The sequence below is a fragment of the Myotis nattereri genome (genome assembly GCF_964212035.1).
Source record: "Myotis nattereri genome assembly, chromosome: 5".
NCBI lineage: Eukaryota > Metazoa > Chordata > Mammalia > Chiroptera > Vespertilionidae > Myotis > Myotis nattereri.
The window spans coordinates 102,519,051-102,537,347 of record NC_138080.1 but is presented as its reverse complement, the minus strand read 5'-3'; the positions used below and the strand labels follow the sequence as shown (position 1 = coordinate 102,537,347).

General features: G+C 52.3%; 1 protein-coding gene across 2 annotated transcripts in view; it reads right to left on the bottom strand.

Moving 5' to 3' along the window:
* The window catches only part of WWC1 (WW and C2 domain containing 1), a gene marked incomplete at its 5' end in the record, with an annotated part of 121,399 nt that overhangs the window by 12,947 nt on the left and 90,155 nt on the right, over positions 1-18,297 (bottom strand). The window contains 6 exons of one of the 2 annotated variants that reach the window (XM_081092167.1): positions 5,589-5,680; positions 8,122-8,274; positions 12,648-12,840; positions 13,997-14,083; positions 15,429-15,590; positions 15,922-16,030. In XM_081092167.1, coding sequence (XP_080948293.1) covers positions 5,589-5,680; positions 8,122-8,274; positions 12,648-12,840; positions 13,997-14,083; positions 15,429-15,590; positions 15,922-16,030 — 796 coding nt within the window. The remainder of the gene's footprint in view (positions 1-5,588; positions 5,681-8,121; positions 8,275-12,647; positions 12,841-13,996; positions 14,084-15,428; positions 15,591-15,921; positions 16,031-18,297) is intronic. The other variant, XM_081092168.1, reaches the window with a different exon arrangement.

The following is an 18,297-nucleotide window of genomic DNA, read 5'->3' as shown; positions in this document are numbered from 1 at the left end:
AGTATTAATCCTCTGCAAATATTTCCTCCAAGTCGGCTGCTTCACTTTTTAATCTTCGAAAAGGGTATCTTCCAAAGAACAGAAGATGTTGATGGTGACAAAGTCGGATTTACCAATTTCTTAGTGGTTTGTGCTCTTATGTCCCATCTAAGAAATCTCTGCCTACCCTAAAGTTGCAAAAGAAAATTTCTCCTCTATTTTCTTTGAGGAGTTTCATAATTTCAGATTTGATGCTCAGCCCCACGATCCATTTCAGATTTAATTTTTGTGCATCATGCTCAAAGTTTCTGTTTGCTATATGGATACTCAATTGTTCCAGCATCATTTGTTGAAGAGACTTTCCTTTTGGTTGATGCTCTTCAAAATTATCCTTTCCCCAGGGGCTCCACGGTTGGAAGGAGTTGCTGTGACAAATAGACTGCATTTGTTAATTAGTAATTTATTTCGATTCCCATCTTTCCTTCTCAAAGACATACATAACCGCCAGGCTTCTGATCAGCATGAGACAGTGTTACCACACTGAGCAGGAGGAATTCCAGCCAAAAGCAGAAAACCTGACATCTAGTTAGCTGGCTCCGGGAGACTGTGGATAAACATAAACGCTCCCTCGGGACTTTCCCATGCGGGGAATAGACCCTGGATCTCCACCCCCAGCCCCACGAAGAAAACCTCCTCTGCACTTAGAGGGGGACTTTGCTCTCCCTCCTTCACACCCGCAGCCTGTCTGTCTCCTTATAAAAGAGCCATTATACATGGGAACATGCCAGGGGCACCTCCCCAAGAATTCCGCAGACGCCACATTAACCACCACTTACCGAGGGCCTAATAAGCTCCAGGTGCTACGCGAAGGCCCCTCGACAGGGCAGCCGGCGATTACTGTCTCTGTTTTACGGACTGAAAAGCCGAGGACCGGAGAGTTGAGAGCCCTGGCCCCGGGTCACGGGCTGCTAAGTGGGGAGCCTGGCTTTCCACCCAAGTCCACTAAGGGCTCAACCACGAGGGAAATCTCTTTTTGCCTGTGAACCTGATCTAAATACTTCCAGAAAGGAAAAAAAAAACAAAAACAAAAAACAACCCTCAACTGGAAGGAGAAAAAAATAATTAAAACAGGCATCTTTTCATCCTTTGGAGTTCAAAAAAAAAAAAAAAGAAAAAAAGAAATATCTGGTAATCCCCTGGGCTGGTGAAGGTAGGGGAAACAGGCTAATCCCTGTGGGGGGTGAATGAGAGCAGGCAATTTACACTCTGAAATCAACTTAGCAGCCTCTGCTAAAATCTCCTTGATTCGGTACTGCCGTCGGATTATACTGATGGCAGAGAGGGTGTCGGTTTAGGGCAGGGGTGGGCAAACTTTTTGACTCGAGGGCCACAATGGGTTCTTAAACTGGACCGGAGGGCCGGAACAAAAGCATGGATGGAGTGTTTGTGTGAACTAATATAAATTCAAAGTAAACATCATTACATAAAAGGGTACGGTCTTTTTTTTCAATAGTTTTATTCATTTCAAACAGGCCGGATCCGGCGGGCCGTAGTTTGCCCACGGCTGGTTTAGGGGAACTCATAAGCACCGCTGGTGGGAGCACTGACTAATACAATCTTATCGGAGAGCTATTCTGCAAGGCCATTTCTCAGCTTCTGCCCTAGACAAATACGCACACGTTCCCAGGGAGGTCAACATAAAGATTTTCACTCCGGCGTTGTTTGTGATTATATGATCCTATATTGTTTAATACTTTCAGAGTTTTGTTTTGCTTTTGAATCTAAAACACACACACACACACACACACACAGTCTTCTGATTATGTGCACTAAAGAAACCTAACCCCCCGCCTCCCCCCCAAAAAGAGGAGGGTGTGGCAATGGCACCCTGAGCCTTGGGTGCGGGAGGAGGGAATGGAAATGAGAACAGAGGGCTGGTCTCTCGGAGGCCTCGGCACGTGACGCCAGAGCAAACGGGGCCCAGCAAGGCTAGTTAACATTCCAGGACCCAAAGAAGCCTGCGGCCGGAGGAGGGGGCTGCAGACGGGTTTTCCCCATAGGGCAGCTCTGGGATTCGCAGCCCTCTTTGTAAGTCAGTGTCTAGGGAAGTCTGAATGGCCAGGGGTGGGGAGAGAGGGGGCCACAAAGGGAGAAAGAACAGAAGGCGGTTGCTAGGCAATGGCGTGAAAAGCCTCAATGCAGGCTTGGAATTTGGGGAAAACCAGTGATCTCGCGCCAGGGTTTTGGAAGACAGGTCCGAGGCCTATTTCCGGCATCAGACTTCTGCCTGTGTGCAGCCCAGCCCAGCCCAGCCCAGCCCAGCATGCTAGAGAGAGGGAGAGAGGGAAGGAGAGGGAGGGGGAAAGAATGGAGACAGGGAGGTGGGGGGAGGCAGAGAGAGGAGAAGGCACTGGGAAGGAGGGAGACAGAGGGGGAGTGAGAGAGGAACTGGGACAATTTAGAGAGAACCCTAAAACAAACAAATGAATAATAAAAAAATTCAGGAACCTTGCCATACCCTTCGTTACATGCAGGACAGTAAAGGAGACTACGAGAGGGGTCAGACTGAGGGCCCAATCCAGCCTGTTTGGGACAGTCCAAGCTATGAATGGTTTTCACGTTTTTAAACGGCTAGAAAGAAAAAATCAAAAGGGTGCTATTTCATGATGTGCAAATGCTGTGACGTTCAATGTCAGTGTCCACAATCAAAGTTTCGGAGGCAGGGACACGGAGGCTGCCGCGCGTGCCCTCGCTGGCTGCTTTCACAGTAAAACGGCCGAGTTGAACAGACCCAGCAGGTTCTGTATGGCCCATAAAGCAGACACTTACTATCTGTCCTTTCCAGAAAACATGCCTGAGCCCTGGAGTAACAGAGAGTAGGCAAAGACTCCTTCTGAGATCAAATGTATAATTTGGGGCGTAATAGAGACATACAGAAAGGTATTGAGGGCCTCCTGTGTGTTGTGTTTATCATGCATAATGGCTATGTTTTATTTATTAATTTTCTAATATATTTTTCTTGATTTCAGCGAGGAAGGGAGAGGGAGAGAGAGACTGAAACATCAGTGATGAGAGAGAATCACTGATCGGCTGCCTCCTGCACGCCCCCTACTGGGGATTGAGCCCGCAACCTGGGCATGTGCCTTTGACCGGAATCGAACCCAGGACCCTTCAGTCTGCAAGCCGACGCTGTATCCACTGTAGGGCATGGCTATGTTTTAAATCTGTACTTCACAGATGAGAAATGGAGGCTGCGCATCAGAATCACCCAGGGAGCTTTTAAAATGTACTGACGCTCAGTCCCCCCACCCCCCACCAGACCTAGGATCGCACAGGAAGTCGGCCGAGCGAGCCTTCCGATCCCTATTGGTCTGAGTTCAGAGCACGTGCAGGGAAGCCCAACGAGACTGCCTCCCAAGAGGCAAGACTTACAGGCTGTGTTCACGTCCAGGATGGAATCTGCCTTCTCCCTTTCAGGTTGGGGGTTCGCAGTGATGCTTGTGGTTTGCCTAACCGTAATTCCTGCCCTCTGCTGAGTGTCTACCGTGAGCCCTTTTATCTTCATTAGTGGCTTTCCCTTCCGCCCTTTCCACGACCCTCTGTCATCGGTGTCATGTCCCCATTTTTCAGTGGATGCTGTCAGAGAGGTTAGGATGGCTTGCCTGAGAGTGGCTGCCCTGAGGTGGAGGCAGTGACGGGAGGAAGCGTGGTGTGGGCTGCCGGGAGCTGGTAATGAATGCCCGGCTTCCTGATTTGGATGCTGATCCCACAGGGAGTTTGGTTTCTGAAAATTCACTGAGCTGTACTGGACGCTTAGGTGAACTTTTCTGTATGTATGTTATCCTGCAATAAAAAGTTAAAAATGTGCCCTAGCCGGTTTGGCTCCGTGGATAGAGCATCGGCCTGTGAACTGAAGGGCCCCAGGTTCAATTCCAGGCAAGGGCACATGCCCGGGTTATGGGCTCGATCCCCAGTGGGGGACTTGCAGGAAGCAGCCGATCCATGATTCTCTTTCATCATGGATGTTTCTATCTCTCTCTCCCTCTTCCTTCGTCTCTGAAATCAATAAAAATATATTAAAAAAAAAAAAAGTTAAAAATGCTGCCCTGGCCCAGTGGCTCAGGGCACATGCCCAGGTGGCAGGTTCGATCCCCAGTCGGGGTGCGTACAGAATGCAACCGATCAATGTTTCTCTCCCTCTCTCTCTCTCTCAACATATCCTCAGATAAGAATTTTAGAAAAAGGTAAAAACGCTTTGCCCAAGGTTACACAAACAAACGATGAAGCTAAGTGTGAACCCTTGCCTACATCACTGTTTCTTAAGGTGTAAGAGACCTTTCTGTCTGGTTACAAGGGACTAAAGGGCCCCGAACTGCACAATGAGAAAGCTGTCTCCGCTTCGCTCTCTGTCAGATTACATCACGGAGGGTCTCCACCACTAGCTGAAACACTGACCACGCTTCCTTCCTAACAAGGGGAGGGGAGACTTCCGGCTTAAAACCGTAGCCAGCAATGCACCTAGCCACACTTGAATGCCCTTGTTTTATTTTCATTACATTTAATTTTCCACGGTCACTTTCTGAGGCAGACTTGGCCTCCTCGGTGTCCATTCCCACTTTCTGCCTTAGTAACAGAACCCTGATTTTTGAACCCAACTGAACAGACCTCGATTCCCAGCTGCACTTGCAGTTAGATAGGCCAACTGGCTCATAAGTGCTTTCAGGAATGCTCCCCGGTTAAGAGGCACAAGGGGCCGAAGCCGGTTTGGCTCAGTGGATAGAGCGTTGGCCTGCGGACTGGAGGGTCCCAGGTTCGATTCCGGTCGGGGGCATGTGCCTGGGTTGCGGGCATATCCCCAGTGGGGGATGTGCAGGAGGCAGCTGATCGATGTTTCTCTCTCATCGATGTTTCTGACTCTCTATCTCTCTCCCTTCCTCTCTGTGAAGAATCAATAAAATATATTTTAAAAAAAAAAAAAAAAAAAAAGAGGCACAAGGGCACTCTTTCGTCCCCTTTCCTGATGCCTGCCTGATGGCTGGTGACTCAGCAGCCACTTTGGGCTATAAAACAGCCTCGATGATGGAGGGCCCACCATGAGGACAGCAGAGCAGAATGAGAGAAGGCGCCTGGGTTCCCAGTGGCACCTTGCAGCTAACAGATGAGCCTTGGATTGCCTTCTCCCATAACGAAGAAATAAACTATCTGTTTAAGACTCTTATTTCTGCTCTGTTCCTCGTAGTCAAATGCAATTCCTTACTGAAAAAACCTCCAAATTATGGCACATTATACTTCTTTTCCACTGACAGTGGCATACAGCTTAAAAAATTTTAAACCAAGGTAAATGTAAGCGCTTCCAGACAAACTAATGACATGAGATGTGAACCAGCATGAGCACTTCATCGAACACAAATGACAAATTGGGATGGGGGTTTGGGAACCGCTGTGCCGGACTACATCCTGCCTTGCTGCCTGGACAGAGCCGGTGAGGAAGCAGGTTCTGAGTCTTCCCGGGGGACACTCTCCCGGTGGCGCCCGCCTTCAGGGAGTTCATCCCTGGGCCCACGTCCGAGCCAGATCAGTTCCCGAGGCCCAAGGGCACCCCTGCTTACCAGCTGTCTCCCAGGTCCTGGGTGCTGCTCCTTCCCTCCTGCCTCTTCTCCAGCTCCACCGCTGTCTGTTCCAGCAGAGCGGACACAGCGTCCTGTGGAGACAAAGGCCGATGGGTTCCCTGGCACACCCTGGACGCCGCCCCTCCTGGCAAGAATCGGAGCTTCTCAGGGTGTGGCCCTCCCAGTGCACCGAGTGGGTCAGCAGCTTGCCCCCAGGTCACATACGTTGGAAATACGTTGGCTCTTCTCTCTGCAGTTCTCCTGCAAATAACCCTGTGTGTGGACAGTTTTGGAAGACAACCCCGTTCAGTAGTTGAGGGAGACAGAATTATAGGCCCCTGGTTGTAAGGAGATGACAGTGCAGCCAAGAAGACCATCACAGGAACCGTCAATTACAAAGCAATGTGATAGGGACCATGCCAGATGTTAAGGATTGATGGTTGGGAACAGAGAAGCAACGGCAAAGTCAGCTTAGGGGGGTGCACTCAAGGAAGGCTTCCTGGAGGAAGAACATCTATACTGAATGGTATCTACAGTGAAAAAGCTGGTGTGAGTTAAATTATTTAACCCCTCAGACTCCGTTTCCTAATAACCTGTGATAAAGGGTTGTTATGAAGATTATACGCATAAGGTATGAAAGAGTGCCTAGCACGCAGTAAGTGCCTGCTAACAGAAAAGCCAAACTGACCTTTTCTGAGCACAGGGTTAAATTGCAGACGCAGTTGGTAGTATAAAGCCAGATTGTCTTTTGGCGAAGGAAAGAGGAACTTAAATCAGTCGAAGGCCTAGTATGTGCCAGGCACTGGTAAATGGCTTATACGTAGCATCTAACTGAACCTTTGCAGCCACCCTGGCTGGGAGAGATTATGATTATGCCCTTGAGGAAAGGGAAAGAGAAAACGAATGTGCCTCAGGTTAATGTGACTTATCCAAGAACAGGCTCTAGAAAGCAGAGGGGTCTTGTTAAGACCTTTGCCAGCTCATGGTCACGTGTTTGGAGTGTGGGAGACATGGGTTTGCGATACAGCTTTTTTGCTTATTAGATATTTGTCCTTAGGCAACCTTTCTGAACCTTGGTAAACTGTACATAATCAGGACAGTGCCTGACCAAGAAGGAAGTACAGAAAATGATGATGATGATGAAAAATGAGGAGGAGGAGGAGGAGGAGGAGGAGTAAATAGATTTAATTATGACCCTTCTCCTTACCTGGGTGACCTAGCCCATTCCGTCCACTGAAATTCTAGGCAGTGACTGCCCAAAGTAACCAAGTACTGATGGAGGGAAGAAGCATTACAGGATCCCTAACATGCTCTCAGGGGACCCCATTAGGACCCCATTAGGACCCCATCACTCTGTGTTCAAGGGCAACTTCATTGCTCAACAGAGCCCTGGCCGGTCTACGTGGCCAGCGGATGTGGGCTTTCCAAGTGCAGGAAAGAGTTTAAGGATAGTTCATAGGTGAAAGTGTACCACACTAAAATGAAAATACCTATTTTTTAACTAAAAAAAAAAAAAGGCAAATGTGAGGTTTTTCAAGAAAAACTAATGACAAAACAGACATCACTGATCAAGTGCTCTTTACAGGCACTTCTCCAAAGCTTCCTAACAACCTTCTCTGACCCAGAGCACAAGTGCAGAAGCTGACAGGTGAAATGACGGACCACTGCCACCAACTAAGAAAGCCCCAGTCTCTTGCCCAGCTGGTGTGGCTCAGTGGTTGAGTGTCAACCTATGAACCAGGAGGTCAGGTTCAATTCCCCAGTCAGGACACATGCCTGGGTTGCGGGCTCGATCCCCACTGTGGGGTGTGCAGGAGGCAGCCGATCAATGGTTCTCTCTCATCATTGATGTTTCTGTCCTCTCCCCTTTTCCCTTCCTCTCTGAAACCAATAAAAATATACTAAAGCCCTAGCCGGTTTGGCTCAGTGGATAGAGCGTCAGCCTGCAGACTGAAAGGTCCCGGGTTCGATTCCAGTCAAGGGCACATGTTTGGGTTGTGGGCTTGATCCCCAGTAGGGGATGTGCAGGAGGCAGCCGATCAATGATTCTCTCTCATCATTGATGTTTCTATTTCTCTCTCCCTCTCCCTTCCTCTTTGAAATCAATAAAAAAAACAAAAACTAAAAAAAACTGAGTGAAGAATTAAAAAAAAATCTTAAAAAAATATATATATACTAAAGAGAGAGAGAGAGAGAGAGAGAGAGAGAAACCCCTCACTCCCGTCTCTTGGCTGTTCTTCCCATGGTTTCCCTCTGCCTCTTATAGAAAGCCTCCACTAGGCACGTAGTAGGGTCTCAATAAAGGCTAATTTTGTGCCCTCCACAGTTTTTTTCTTTTCTTCCCCAATTCATGTTTAAAATGTGCTGAGTGAAGGTGTTTGCCACACAAGCTGTATCAGGACAAGGAAAGACAGAGGTGAGGGCACAATCGGGAAGGAGAAAGCTGCAGGTGGGGGAGATCTCTCCTACCCTGTCCCCTCCCCCGCCACCCCCCTGCCTGTGCCAGAGGGCCCCCCACCCCACCCCCACTCACCGTGCTCTCAGGCCCGGGGGTGGGGGCCCGGGCTCCCCCTGGCTTGGGTTCCCTGCTCTGTTGCTTCAAGTATTTGTAGCTCAGGAGGTTGTACCAGCGAGTCGACCTCTCCCCAGACCGGCACACCTCAGCCAGGCTGATCTGGGCACCTCCCTGTTGAGGAGGGAAAAGGGAGAGTTAGGAGCAGGGATGACAAGGAGAGCGGGGGAATTTGGCTCCCGTATGGAAAATATCACTCCGGGTGGGACGGAAGCTTCCGGGGCAGAAGGGAGGGCTAGGTGTTGATCACTTCCAACAATCATGCATTCACGAATTATCCATTCACTGCTTTGCTCATTTGCCAAAAGCTTATTAAATGTTTATCTCTAGGTTCTGAAATGGAGAGATCCCCAGGCTTGATTGTTAAAGAGAAAAATAGGATAATGCAGGACAGAATATATAGTGTGTCACATTTTCTATAAGAAATATTTGAGGTACAAGGGGGAGTGAACATGATCACATGATCCTATGTACAACAAGAAAAAATGGAGTCCGGCCGGTGTGGCTCAGTGGTTGAGCGGCGACCTATGAACCAGGAGGTCAGGGTTCGATTCCCAGTCCGGGCACATGCCTGGGTTGTGGGCTCGATCCCCAGTGTGGGGCGTGCAGGAGGCAGCTGATCAGTGACTTTCTCTCATCGTTGATATTTCTATCTCTTTCTCCCTCTCCCTTCCTCTCTGAAATCAAAAAATATATATATATATAAAAGAAATAATGGAAAGAGAAAAAAGAAGCCAATGAATGTGGTTACCTATATAGTAGGTGGTGCGACTGGGGTGGACAGGATAAAGAGAGGAGGATTTCTCTATAGTAAACCTTTCTAAACAATTTTTCTTTGAATCATGTAAATAGATCCCTTAAGAATAAAACAAACTACAACAAATCAACTGAATAGAGAGGAGCCGCCATCTAGTATAAATTACATCTTACCTTCAGAGATGATAAAATGTGAGAATGATGTGTACCCTGAAATCTGTGCTATAGACAAATGTTAGGTGATGAAAAGCTGCAGGGAAAATAATACAGGGGAAGGGTATACGAGGGGATAAGAGAGGATGGGGAGTGTGATTGTCCACAGGGTGGCAAAAAGACCTCACTGAGCCCTAGCTGGTTTGGCTCAATGGATAGAGCACTGGCATGCGGACTGAAAGGTCCCGGATTCGATTCTGATCAAAGGCACATGCCCACATTGCTGGCTCAATCCCCAGTAGGGGGCGTGCAGGGGCAGCCAATCAATGATTCTCTATCATTGATGTTTCTATCTCTCTCTCTCTCCCTCTCACCTTCCTCTCTGGAATTAATAAAAATATATTAAAAAATAAAAGGACCTCACTGAGGTGGGCAGCACGTGGGTTAAGCCCAGAATGAGGCAAGGGAGTGAGCCTTGTCCATCAATATTTCGGAGAAGAGACAGCAAGTGGGAACGCCTAGAGGGGGGAACTTGCAGGTGTATTCAAGGGCACAAGGAGGCTGGAGCAAGCCTTGGGGCTGAAATCCAAGATAACAGGAGCAGGTAGAAATGGGGTTAAAAAAAAAAAAGGTTTTGTGAAGCATAGGAGAAATAACAGCATGTTGGTCTATTGACCGGCCAGATGCGGTGGAGACAGCAGTCCTGAAGACAGGATGGAGCAGAATCATGGCGGCCGTGCCGTCCATGAGAGAGAATGGCCAGAGATGGGGGTGGGGAGAGTCCATCCTTAGAACCAGGGGAAATGGCAGAACCCATGAGACCAGCTAGAGGTGGTGGGAGCTGTGGGAATTCTTCGGGTTCCTTCTAACCTCTCACTGAGTGAAGCCAGGGCCCCACCCTCTGTGGTGCTGGAGGCTGGAGAGAGGGAAAGAACTCAGCACTGGGAGGAGCGGGGAGGGAGCCGTCTACGGAGACGAGAAGAGTGCTGAGCGGCAACAGGGCTCACGGGAGCTTCGAGACATGACGACAAAGTGACGCCACCCAGCACAGCCGAGTGCTTCTGTTGCGCAGGGGGAGAGAGTACACTGCGACAGGCCTGGGGTTGTGCCACGCGGGGGTGGCAAGGTGAGGAAGGGTGGGAGCCACCGTGCGGTTATCCACAGGCCATGAGTGCAGCCTGGGAAATGGACTGCCTACACAGGACCTGTGGCGCTGAGCTCAGTGGTCGGGGTGGGCAACCAGGGCCCCACCGGACAGCCTGTGACCCGTGAGGCCACGCTAGAGCATCTGATAGGGCTGAGGCCTGCGATACCGGGGAAGGCAGGCCACGTACTCCTCCGAACCCCTAATCTGGGTCTGGGGCACAGTGACCCTGTGAGAAGCAGGACAGTGCAATGGCTCCGCACAAGGGACGTGGGATCTGTGTGCACACCCAGACTCCTCCACCTACTCCCTGGATGGCCCGGGGAAGTTACTTAGCCTTGATCCCTCATCTGTCAAACAGCGGTAATCCTAATGCTGCTTCTCAGGGCTGCTGTGAGGATGAAGCGGGACACTGCACACGAAGTTCCCAGCCCAGCACGAGACACACGGACACACTCAGGATGGGCACTACTGTGGTCTGGCGGACAGATGGCTCAGACTCTGCAAGTGCAGCAGTGAGGGGGCCTCTGCGTGGAAGCAGACAGCCCTCTCCCCTCGTGTCTCACTTCCTCGCCTCCTCCAGCCACCAGAACACGACAGCCTGACACTCCATCTCCCCACAGGACACGGAGAAACAGGCCTCTCATTGGCCGAGGATGGAGACAAGCCACGGTGGGATGAGCGCTTGGCTGCTGCCATGGCAACCGGCACTGGCCAGACATCAATTAGGGAGGAGGAATAAAAGGCGTCCAATTAGGAGAAGAAAACAGGACGGAGTCTTTGCTCATCTAGGCATGGCCAGGGCTGCGGAAACACTAGGCTGGGGGGAGCCCGGGCTTGGAAAAGCGCTCTGCTGTCACTCAGCATCCTCCATGCCTGCCACACCCTTCGGTCACCGTCCCCACCTGTGGGCTCCAGGGAGCACGGTGAGGACGCACCGAGGGGCTGACCTGGGTGAGCTGCAGAGGCGAACCTGCCTGGGTTCTAACTCTGCACCTGCCACCTCCTGACTGTGTGACCTTGAGAAAGTCCTTTCTCCTCTTTGTGCCTCAGTCTCCTCACTGGTAGAATAGGACCTATTTTATAAGACTGACTGAGAACCAATAGAGAGAATACACGTAAGGAGCTTAGCCCAGGGCCTGCCACATAAATGCTGACTGTTGCCTAACTGTCGGTACTAATGACAACCGCAGATGCAGTGATGTACCCAGCTGAGGAGGGACAGGAGCCAGCTTCCAGGGAGACTCTTCACTGCTCTGCATCCTTGCTATGGCACCAGCAGTGCCAGCATCTCCTGGGGGCATGTCAAAATGCAGAACCTCGGACCCCATCACCTCGGACCCCATCGCAGACTTGCTGAACCAGACTCTGCGTTCTCACCAGAGCCCCGGGTAACCTGTGTGTGTCTCTCACCAGTTTGGGAAGTGCTGCTTGAGCACCTCACTTAACCCCCAGAGAGCCACCTGTCAGATAAGGAAACAGACTGAGAGAGGAACTGTCTTAGGGAACTCAGGGCTGCGCAGGGAAGCTCAGGGCTGGTGACAGCCTCAGGGCCAGCATTCCAAAGCTGCGGCCCCCAACTCCCCGGCAGACCAGGGTTTCACAGCACAAACACGTCAGGGTCGGGGATGGAGAGCAAGGAGGTTCCCCACTTCTCTTAACTCATGTGTGCATTACAACAAGCGCCCGAGTTAGCTTTGAAGCCCCATTTTACAGATGAGAAAACTGAGCAACATTTCTATGTACTTGGGTCAGCCTGGCTCTAGGGAATGGCTTTCTTGGAACACAAATGTACCCGGAGCTACTTCATCTCTAATCCTGACTTCGGCCAATGGGGGGGAGGAGGAGGAGGAGGAGTAGGAAGAGGAGGAAGAGGAGGAGAGGGAGGGGAAGGAAGTTGGAGGGGCTCTGCTCCAGGGCGTGGACTAGCAGTGGCCCCATCCAATGAGAACCTACTGTGTGCCAGACACTTGAGTAGGTGCTTTACATGAACTGTCTCTTGTAATCCTTATAACGACTCTTCTAGTGGGCACGAGACAGGCATCACCATTTGCATTTTATGGATGAGAAAACAGGACCAGAGAGGTTAAGTAACTTGCCCAACGTCACCCAGCTACACCTCGAGCGGTGAAGGTGGGATCTGAGCCCCTGTAGATGTGTTCTCCTGTAGTGCCGCATGGTAAAGCCACGGCATGTGGCTAGTTATCGTCAAGGTCCTGGCATCTTAAAAACCACTTTCAGGGCTGTCACTCTTCCTCCTGTGAAACGAGCTCCTGCACCCCCAATAAGTCTGAGAGTGCCGTCTGCCCGTGGAAAGGTCTCTGCCCAGAAGCCCAGCTGAGCCTAGAGCCTTTTCTCCAGTCCTTCTCCCTGAAGAACACGATGCACCATTCCCCAGAGGACAGACAGACAGACAGACAGACACAGCCCTCACCAGGCAATCCTCCGGATGGCTCTGGTCAGTGGTACAGACGTCGACTCTTAAGGTCTTCTGGTGAAGGGCTGGGTAGGACATGGACACCCAGAACACCTCATTGAACACGAGGGCGTCCGAGGCGTCCAGAGGCCGCGTCCGGAACAGGCAGGTGGTGCTTTCGGAGCAGGGAAGGACGGCCACACGGATGTTCCTGGAGGGAGACAGAGATGCAGGAGAGCCCGGGTCAGCCCAGGTCTGGGCCTGGCGTGCGGGGCTAACCGCGTGCTGCAAATGCCAGAGTGAACAACTGTCATTTCTCAGGTCGTCACGCAGGTGTGTGTGTGAAGGATACAGAGGGCCCCTAAGGATAACACACTGCTCTTCCTCCCCCTGAATCTCCCAAGTCCTTAGGACCGCAACGCATGGGGAGCCTGAGGCCAGCAGCGTGCAAAGGTCCACGTGCAGGACCGACGAGGCTGCTTGTTACCCCCGAGGAGCCCTCATACCGCTGCTGGTAGGAAGGCCAAGTGTGACGACCCCTGCAGAGGGGAACGTGCCATCCGAACAAAATCACAGATGCATTTACCCTTGGACCCAGACAGCTCGCTCTTAGGCTCTCTCGCCCAGATACCTGTGGGAGGACCCATGAGCTATGCAGAAGCTTCCCCAACCCGGTGAGCGTGGGTGAGCGTGAGACAGAAAACAACCCCTGGGTGCTATCCCATCTTCCTTCTGCTTGGCCGGCTTTCCTCCTGCCCCCCTCCTTCCCGCATGGCGCACCCCCGGAGGCTGGCTGGGTGCAGACCACAGAAACAGGAGCTCCTGCTGCTGTCATCAGGGCTTAGGGTGTAGTGAGAGGAGAACAGGTAGGCAGACGAGCTCCATGAAACAGAACCCGTCTGCAGTGAGGAGCCAACAGGCAGAGGGTAGGTATTTGCCGGATGATCCATTCCAAGGAAATCCCGACAGAAGCACAGGGATGGCCCTGACGCTTGAGGATGGCGCGGCTGTCTCTGCGGGGAACACCTGAGCTCAGAGCAGACAGAGGGGCCATGGCCACCTTCTTCATGGGGCCTCAAGTTCACAGGCGCGGGGATTTGCTCCCTGGCCTGTTCTTCGTGCTGGCACACGGCCGGTGCTCAGGACGTACGTGTGAAGGAACCGAAGGGTCCAGAGGGCTTCTCATGAGAGCGGGCGTGTTTGCCACCGTGCCTGCATCACATTCGCTGCCTGACCCTTAGCGTCAAGGTCACAGGCATGAAACACCCGCAGCGGGTTTACAGAGGCCGCTGTCCGAGCAGGAGAGTGGCCCAGGGATGGCTGCGGAGAGGAAGACACACACTTCACCTTGTCCGCTAGATACTCACACTTTCTGGTCCTGCTGCAACAACAGGGCAGAAAGGTTACTCAGCTGGACGATTAATATTGCAAACTGCTTATTCTTCTCATCATACCTGCAAGGAAAAGGGGCATATGGAGCACCTGAGGGTAACGCATGTGTCTCTCTCTTTTCTCCTTTAAATATGTTTTTATTGATTTCAGAGAGGAAGGGAGACGGGGAGAGAGATAGAAACATCAATGATGAGAGAGAATCATTGATCGGCTGCCTCCTGCACGCCCCACAATGGGGATGGAGTCCGCAACCCGGGCATGCGCCCTGACTGGGAGTTGAACCGTGACCTCATGGTTCATAGGTCAATGCTCAACCACTGAGCCAGGCCGGTTGGGCTGTCTCTCTCTTAATAATCACAGACGCGGCTCCCGGCAGCTCTGGAGACTGTGGTGAGTCAGACAGCACAGACCAGCGCTTCGCTGCTATGCAGGAACGCAGGAGCAGGGAAGGACGAACTTTAAAGGGAAGTCAGAATTTTGTGTGAAATTTCCTGATACTTAAATATTGGCAATTAATTCTTATTAAAAAAAAAATACTGAGGCCCTGGTGGGTGTTGGCTGGGTGTTGAGACCTCTGCAGAGAAAGGTGGCCAGTTTGATTCTCAGTCAGGCCACATGCCTGGATTGCGGGCTCAATCCCAATCCCCTGTAGGGGGTACCAGGGGGGCAGGGGATTGATCCATGTTTTTGCTCTCACATTGATGTTTCTCTCCCTCTCCCTTCCTCTCTCTCTAAAAATCAATTTAAAAATCTGCTAAAAAGATATTGAGGCCCTGGCTGGTGTGGTGGCTCAGTTGTTTGGAGTGTCATCCCATGAACCAAGAGGTGGTTGGTGTGTTCGATTCCTGGTCAGGGCACATTCCCAGGTTGTGGACTCGATCCCCAGTTGGGCCACGTTCAGGAAGCAACCAGGTAATGGGTCTCTCTCACATCAATGTTTCTCTCTCTCTCCCTTCCTCCCTCGAAAAACCACTTTAAAAAAAAAAAATGGTTAAAATGGCAAACTTTTTTTAAACAATGGAGGCCATCCCCGATCAAGAGAAAACAAGAACCACTCATCTGGGCTGCGGCCCCCAGGGGGTGACTTCGGTCCAGATGGTGGAGACCTGGTTGAGATGCTGCGACAAAAGCCACAGCAACGAGAGGCAGGAAGGGCTCAGGCAGGGGCTGGCTCTGCCACTGGCCCACGCAGTGAGTCGGGGCACGTAACAAGGTCATCAAACCTCATTTTTCTCTTGTAAAGTGGGTGCTGGGAGGCACAGGAAGGGTGGCCCCTTTTAACTAGGCGTCCACCCTGTCAGCAGGTCCTGCTGCTCTGCCTTCCTCCCTGGGCAGCGGGCTGGGCAGATGCTGTCCAGGAGGAAGAGGCCTTGCACAGACCCTCTGTCCCCTCTCCCCGTTACTTACTGCAGGGCAACCTGAACCCGGGTTGCTCCCACCGCGTCTGGCTCCTCACTGTCGAAAGCAGGGGCTTCTGATGATGCACCGAGTCTGGAAGGCACGTGGGAAAGGCAGGCATCAGAATCCCTTGCAGCGACCTGGGCTCTGTCCGGGAAGGTGCGGTCGCTCCTCAAGGAGAAAAGGTTGGCAGGTCTGCTCAGCCCCCCTGCACACCCTGCCTTTCCACCATCGCTCCTGGTCTGACTTGAAGGGGCTCCCCTTTCTCTAGTATATGCTCCCCTAGTCTTATGCCCCTTAATGGCGACCACGAAACTAGCGCTCTCCCAAATCTGAAGCACCCCAGCCCTACAAGGAGCTGCCCTGCCTGCATCTTTGGCTGCTGGGGGAAGGTGGGGTCCCCGGGGCATGCCCTGCTGTTGGGGACGCCCCTCCCACACATCTTGGGGGCCCAACGTCTGCGGGATCACAGTTCCCAGAGACTCAGGTCTCAGGGACCCACCTCTGTACGGAAGCCTCATACACGCCACTGTCCCCGGCCACGGATTCATCCGACACGGCAGCCGAGACGCAGGCCACTTTGAGGCCACACCCCTGGGCCGTATTCACAGCTGGAGGGAGAGGTGGGAGAAGGGTGGCAAGGTGGGGTTCAGAACCAGGGCACTGCCTTTGCAACACACACTTGAGATCCATCCACCCTCTGTCCTAAGAGGGTCCTGACAAATTCCAACCACCTGTGAACGCGACAGCCAGCTGCCGCCTCGCTTCGGGGTGAAGAAAGGGGAGCATCTGATTCTGTGTTTGACGCCTGGGTGAAACTGCCTGGGTTCAGTTCTCAGCTCCACCACTTACTGCTTCAAGATATTGAGACACTCACTGCCCGGCCGGCATGGCTCAGTGGTTGAGCACTGACCTGTGAACCAGGAGGTCATGTTTCGATTCCCGGTCAGGTCACATGCCTGGGTTGTGGGCTCACTACCCAGCAGAGGGAGTGCAGGAGGCAGCCCATCGGTGATTCTCTCTCATCACTGATGTTTCTCTCTCTCTCTCTCTCTCTCCCCCCCCCCCTTGCTCTCCGAAATTAATAAAAATATATTTTTTTAAAAAAGATACTGGGACACCGATGTCACGTCTGTGAGCCCCGATTCCTCATCTGTAAAATGGGGAGAATACTCACCTTGTAGGGCTGTTGGGAAGACTCACTCGGACACTACAGAGAAGTTTGTAGCATAGACTGGTGTGGGGAAAGCGCTCTACAAAACCCATTACCTCGGTCCTTACTGCGATGACACCCCCATGCCTTCCGGGTGAATCCCTACACACCTGGACCCTCGGGAAGGGCAAGGGAGAGGCGGGAAGGACAGAAGCACTGGCTCTGCCACTCGGCCTGTCCCATTCCACCCCTAGCTCAGCTCAGCTCCCTGCCCTTGACGGAGGCCCTCACAAGTCTCTGGGGGCGGGGGGTGGAGTGAGGGCAGACTGGAGAGGCTGGGGGTGAGCAGGCCGGGGAAAGGGATGTGGTGGGAGCCTGGGAGATGCAAGCAGCCACCTGGGGTGGCTTTTCCAGCCTGGGGCGCACACCTGCTGCAGCCTGCAGACCTCCTGTCTCTGGACCCCCGCATCTCCACCCTCCGCTAAACCACTTACGGAGATTAATTTGTCTGCTGACTGAACGGCAGCCCTAATCCCTTAACCTGCTTAGCGTCTGGGCTCAGCCTGGCATCGATCACTGTGGGGAGGTTCTGGAGGTGGCATGACGGAAACGCCATCCTAAGAGGGGCTGTCTCTGGCCCATGGCCCGAAAGGACACTGTGGGGGCAGGAGGGGAGTCACTCCTGGCACCTGGCTGGGGTCTGAGTGTCGGCTGGGGTCAAGTTTGTTAGAGGTCCCACCTGCACCTCCTCTGCAGGGACCAACTGTCTGAAATTGCCACCTGCTGTAGGAGGAAGCCTGCTTTTATTCTGTTTGAGAGCACGCAGTATGCTAGGGAGCCCAGGGGTCTCTCGGCTCCTCATCTAAGGAAACTCACGCAGCGGAGCCTCTAATTAACGAGGGAATCTGGCTCTCCCTTGCACACAAAGGGATAATTCTGGGCACCGCATGGCCCTCCTGCCCATTCCTGTAGCCTCGATGCTTAGATGGGTCCGGCTTCTAGTTGGCCACTCGAGGAGGCAGGAGCAGGCACCTGAGGCAGACGGAGCCGGCACCGGCTTGACGTGGGTTCCGGGCAGGCCTGGCACCCATCCTGACACTTCCGCTTCCTAGCCGTGACACTGACCTCGGACAAGCCGTGTAACCTCACCGCGCCTCACTTCCTTCTTCTGTTTTATGGGGATAGAGCAGCACCTACCTCAGAGTTGCTGTGAGGCTTAAATGAGCACATATGCATAACGGTGTCTTGTATACCTGCACTCAGTACGTCATAGCCAGGAAAGGCCAGAGCTGAAGGTGAGCTTACTGAGCACCTGCTCAGTCCTAACCTTCACACCCAAGGTCAGGCAGGCACAGTGGGGCCAGAGAGCGCCGAAGCGTCCCAGGAACGAACACCCTGGGCTACTTCACATGCTAAGAGGAGAGTGACAACAAAGATGTTGGGTTCTTGGGTCAAAGGAACACCCATATTCCAATCCTTGCTTTCCCACTTCTGTGTGTGGGGGGGGGTGGGGGTGGGGGGGGCTACGGCAAGTGATGTCACCTCTCTAAACTGCTGTTTTCTCATCTGTGAAGTGGGCACAATACAAGTAAGCTATTGCACGCTATAACGCACATCGCCCACCTTTGATGCACCCCGATAAATGTTAGCTGTTATGATTTATTACGCGGCTTTCTCTCGAAAAGTCTTAGCTGCCATCTTCAGCAATGCCTTCTGTTTGGGACA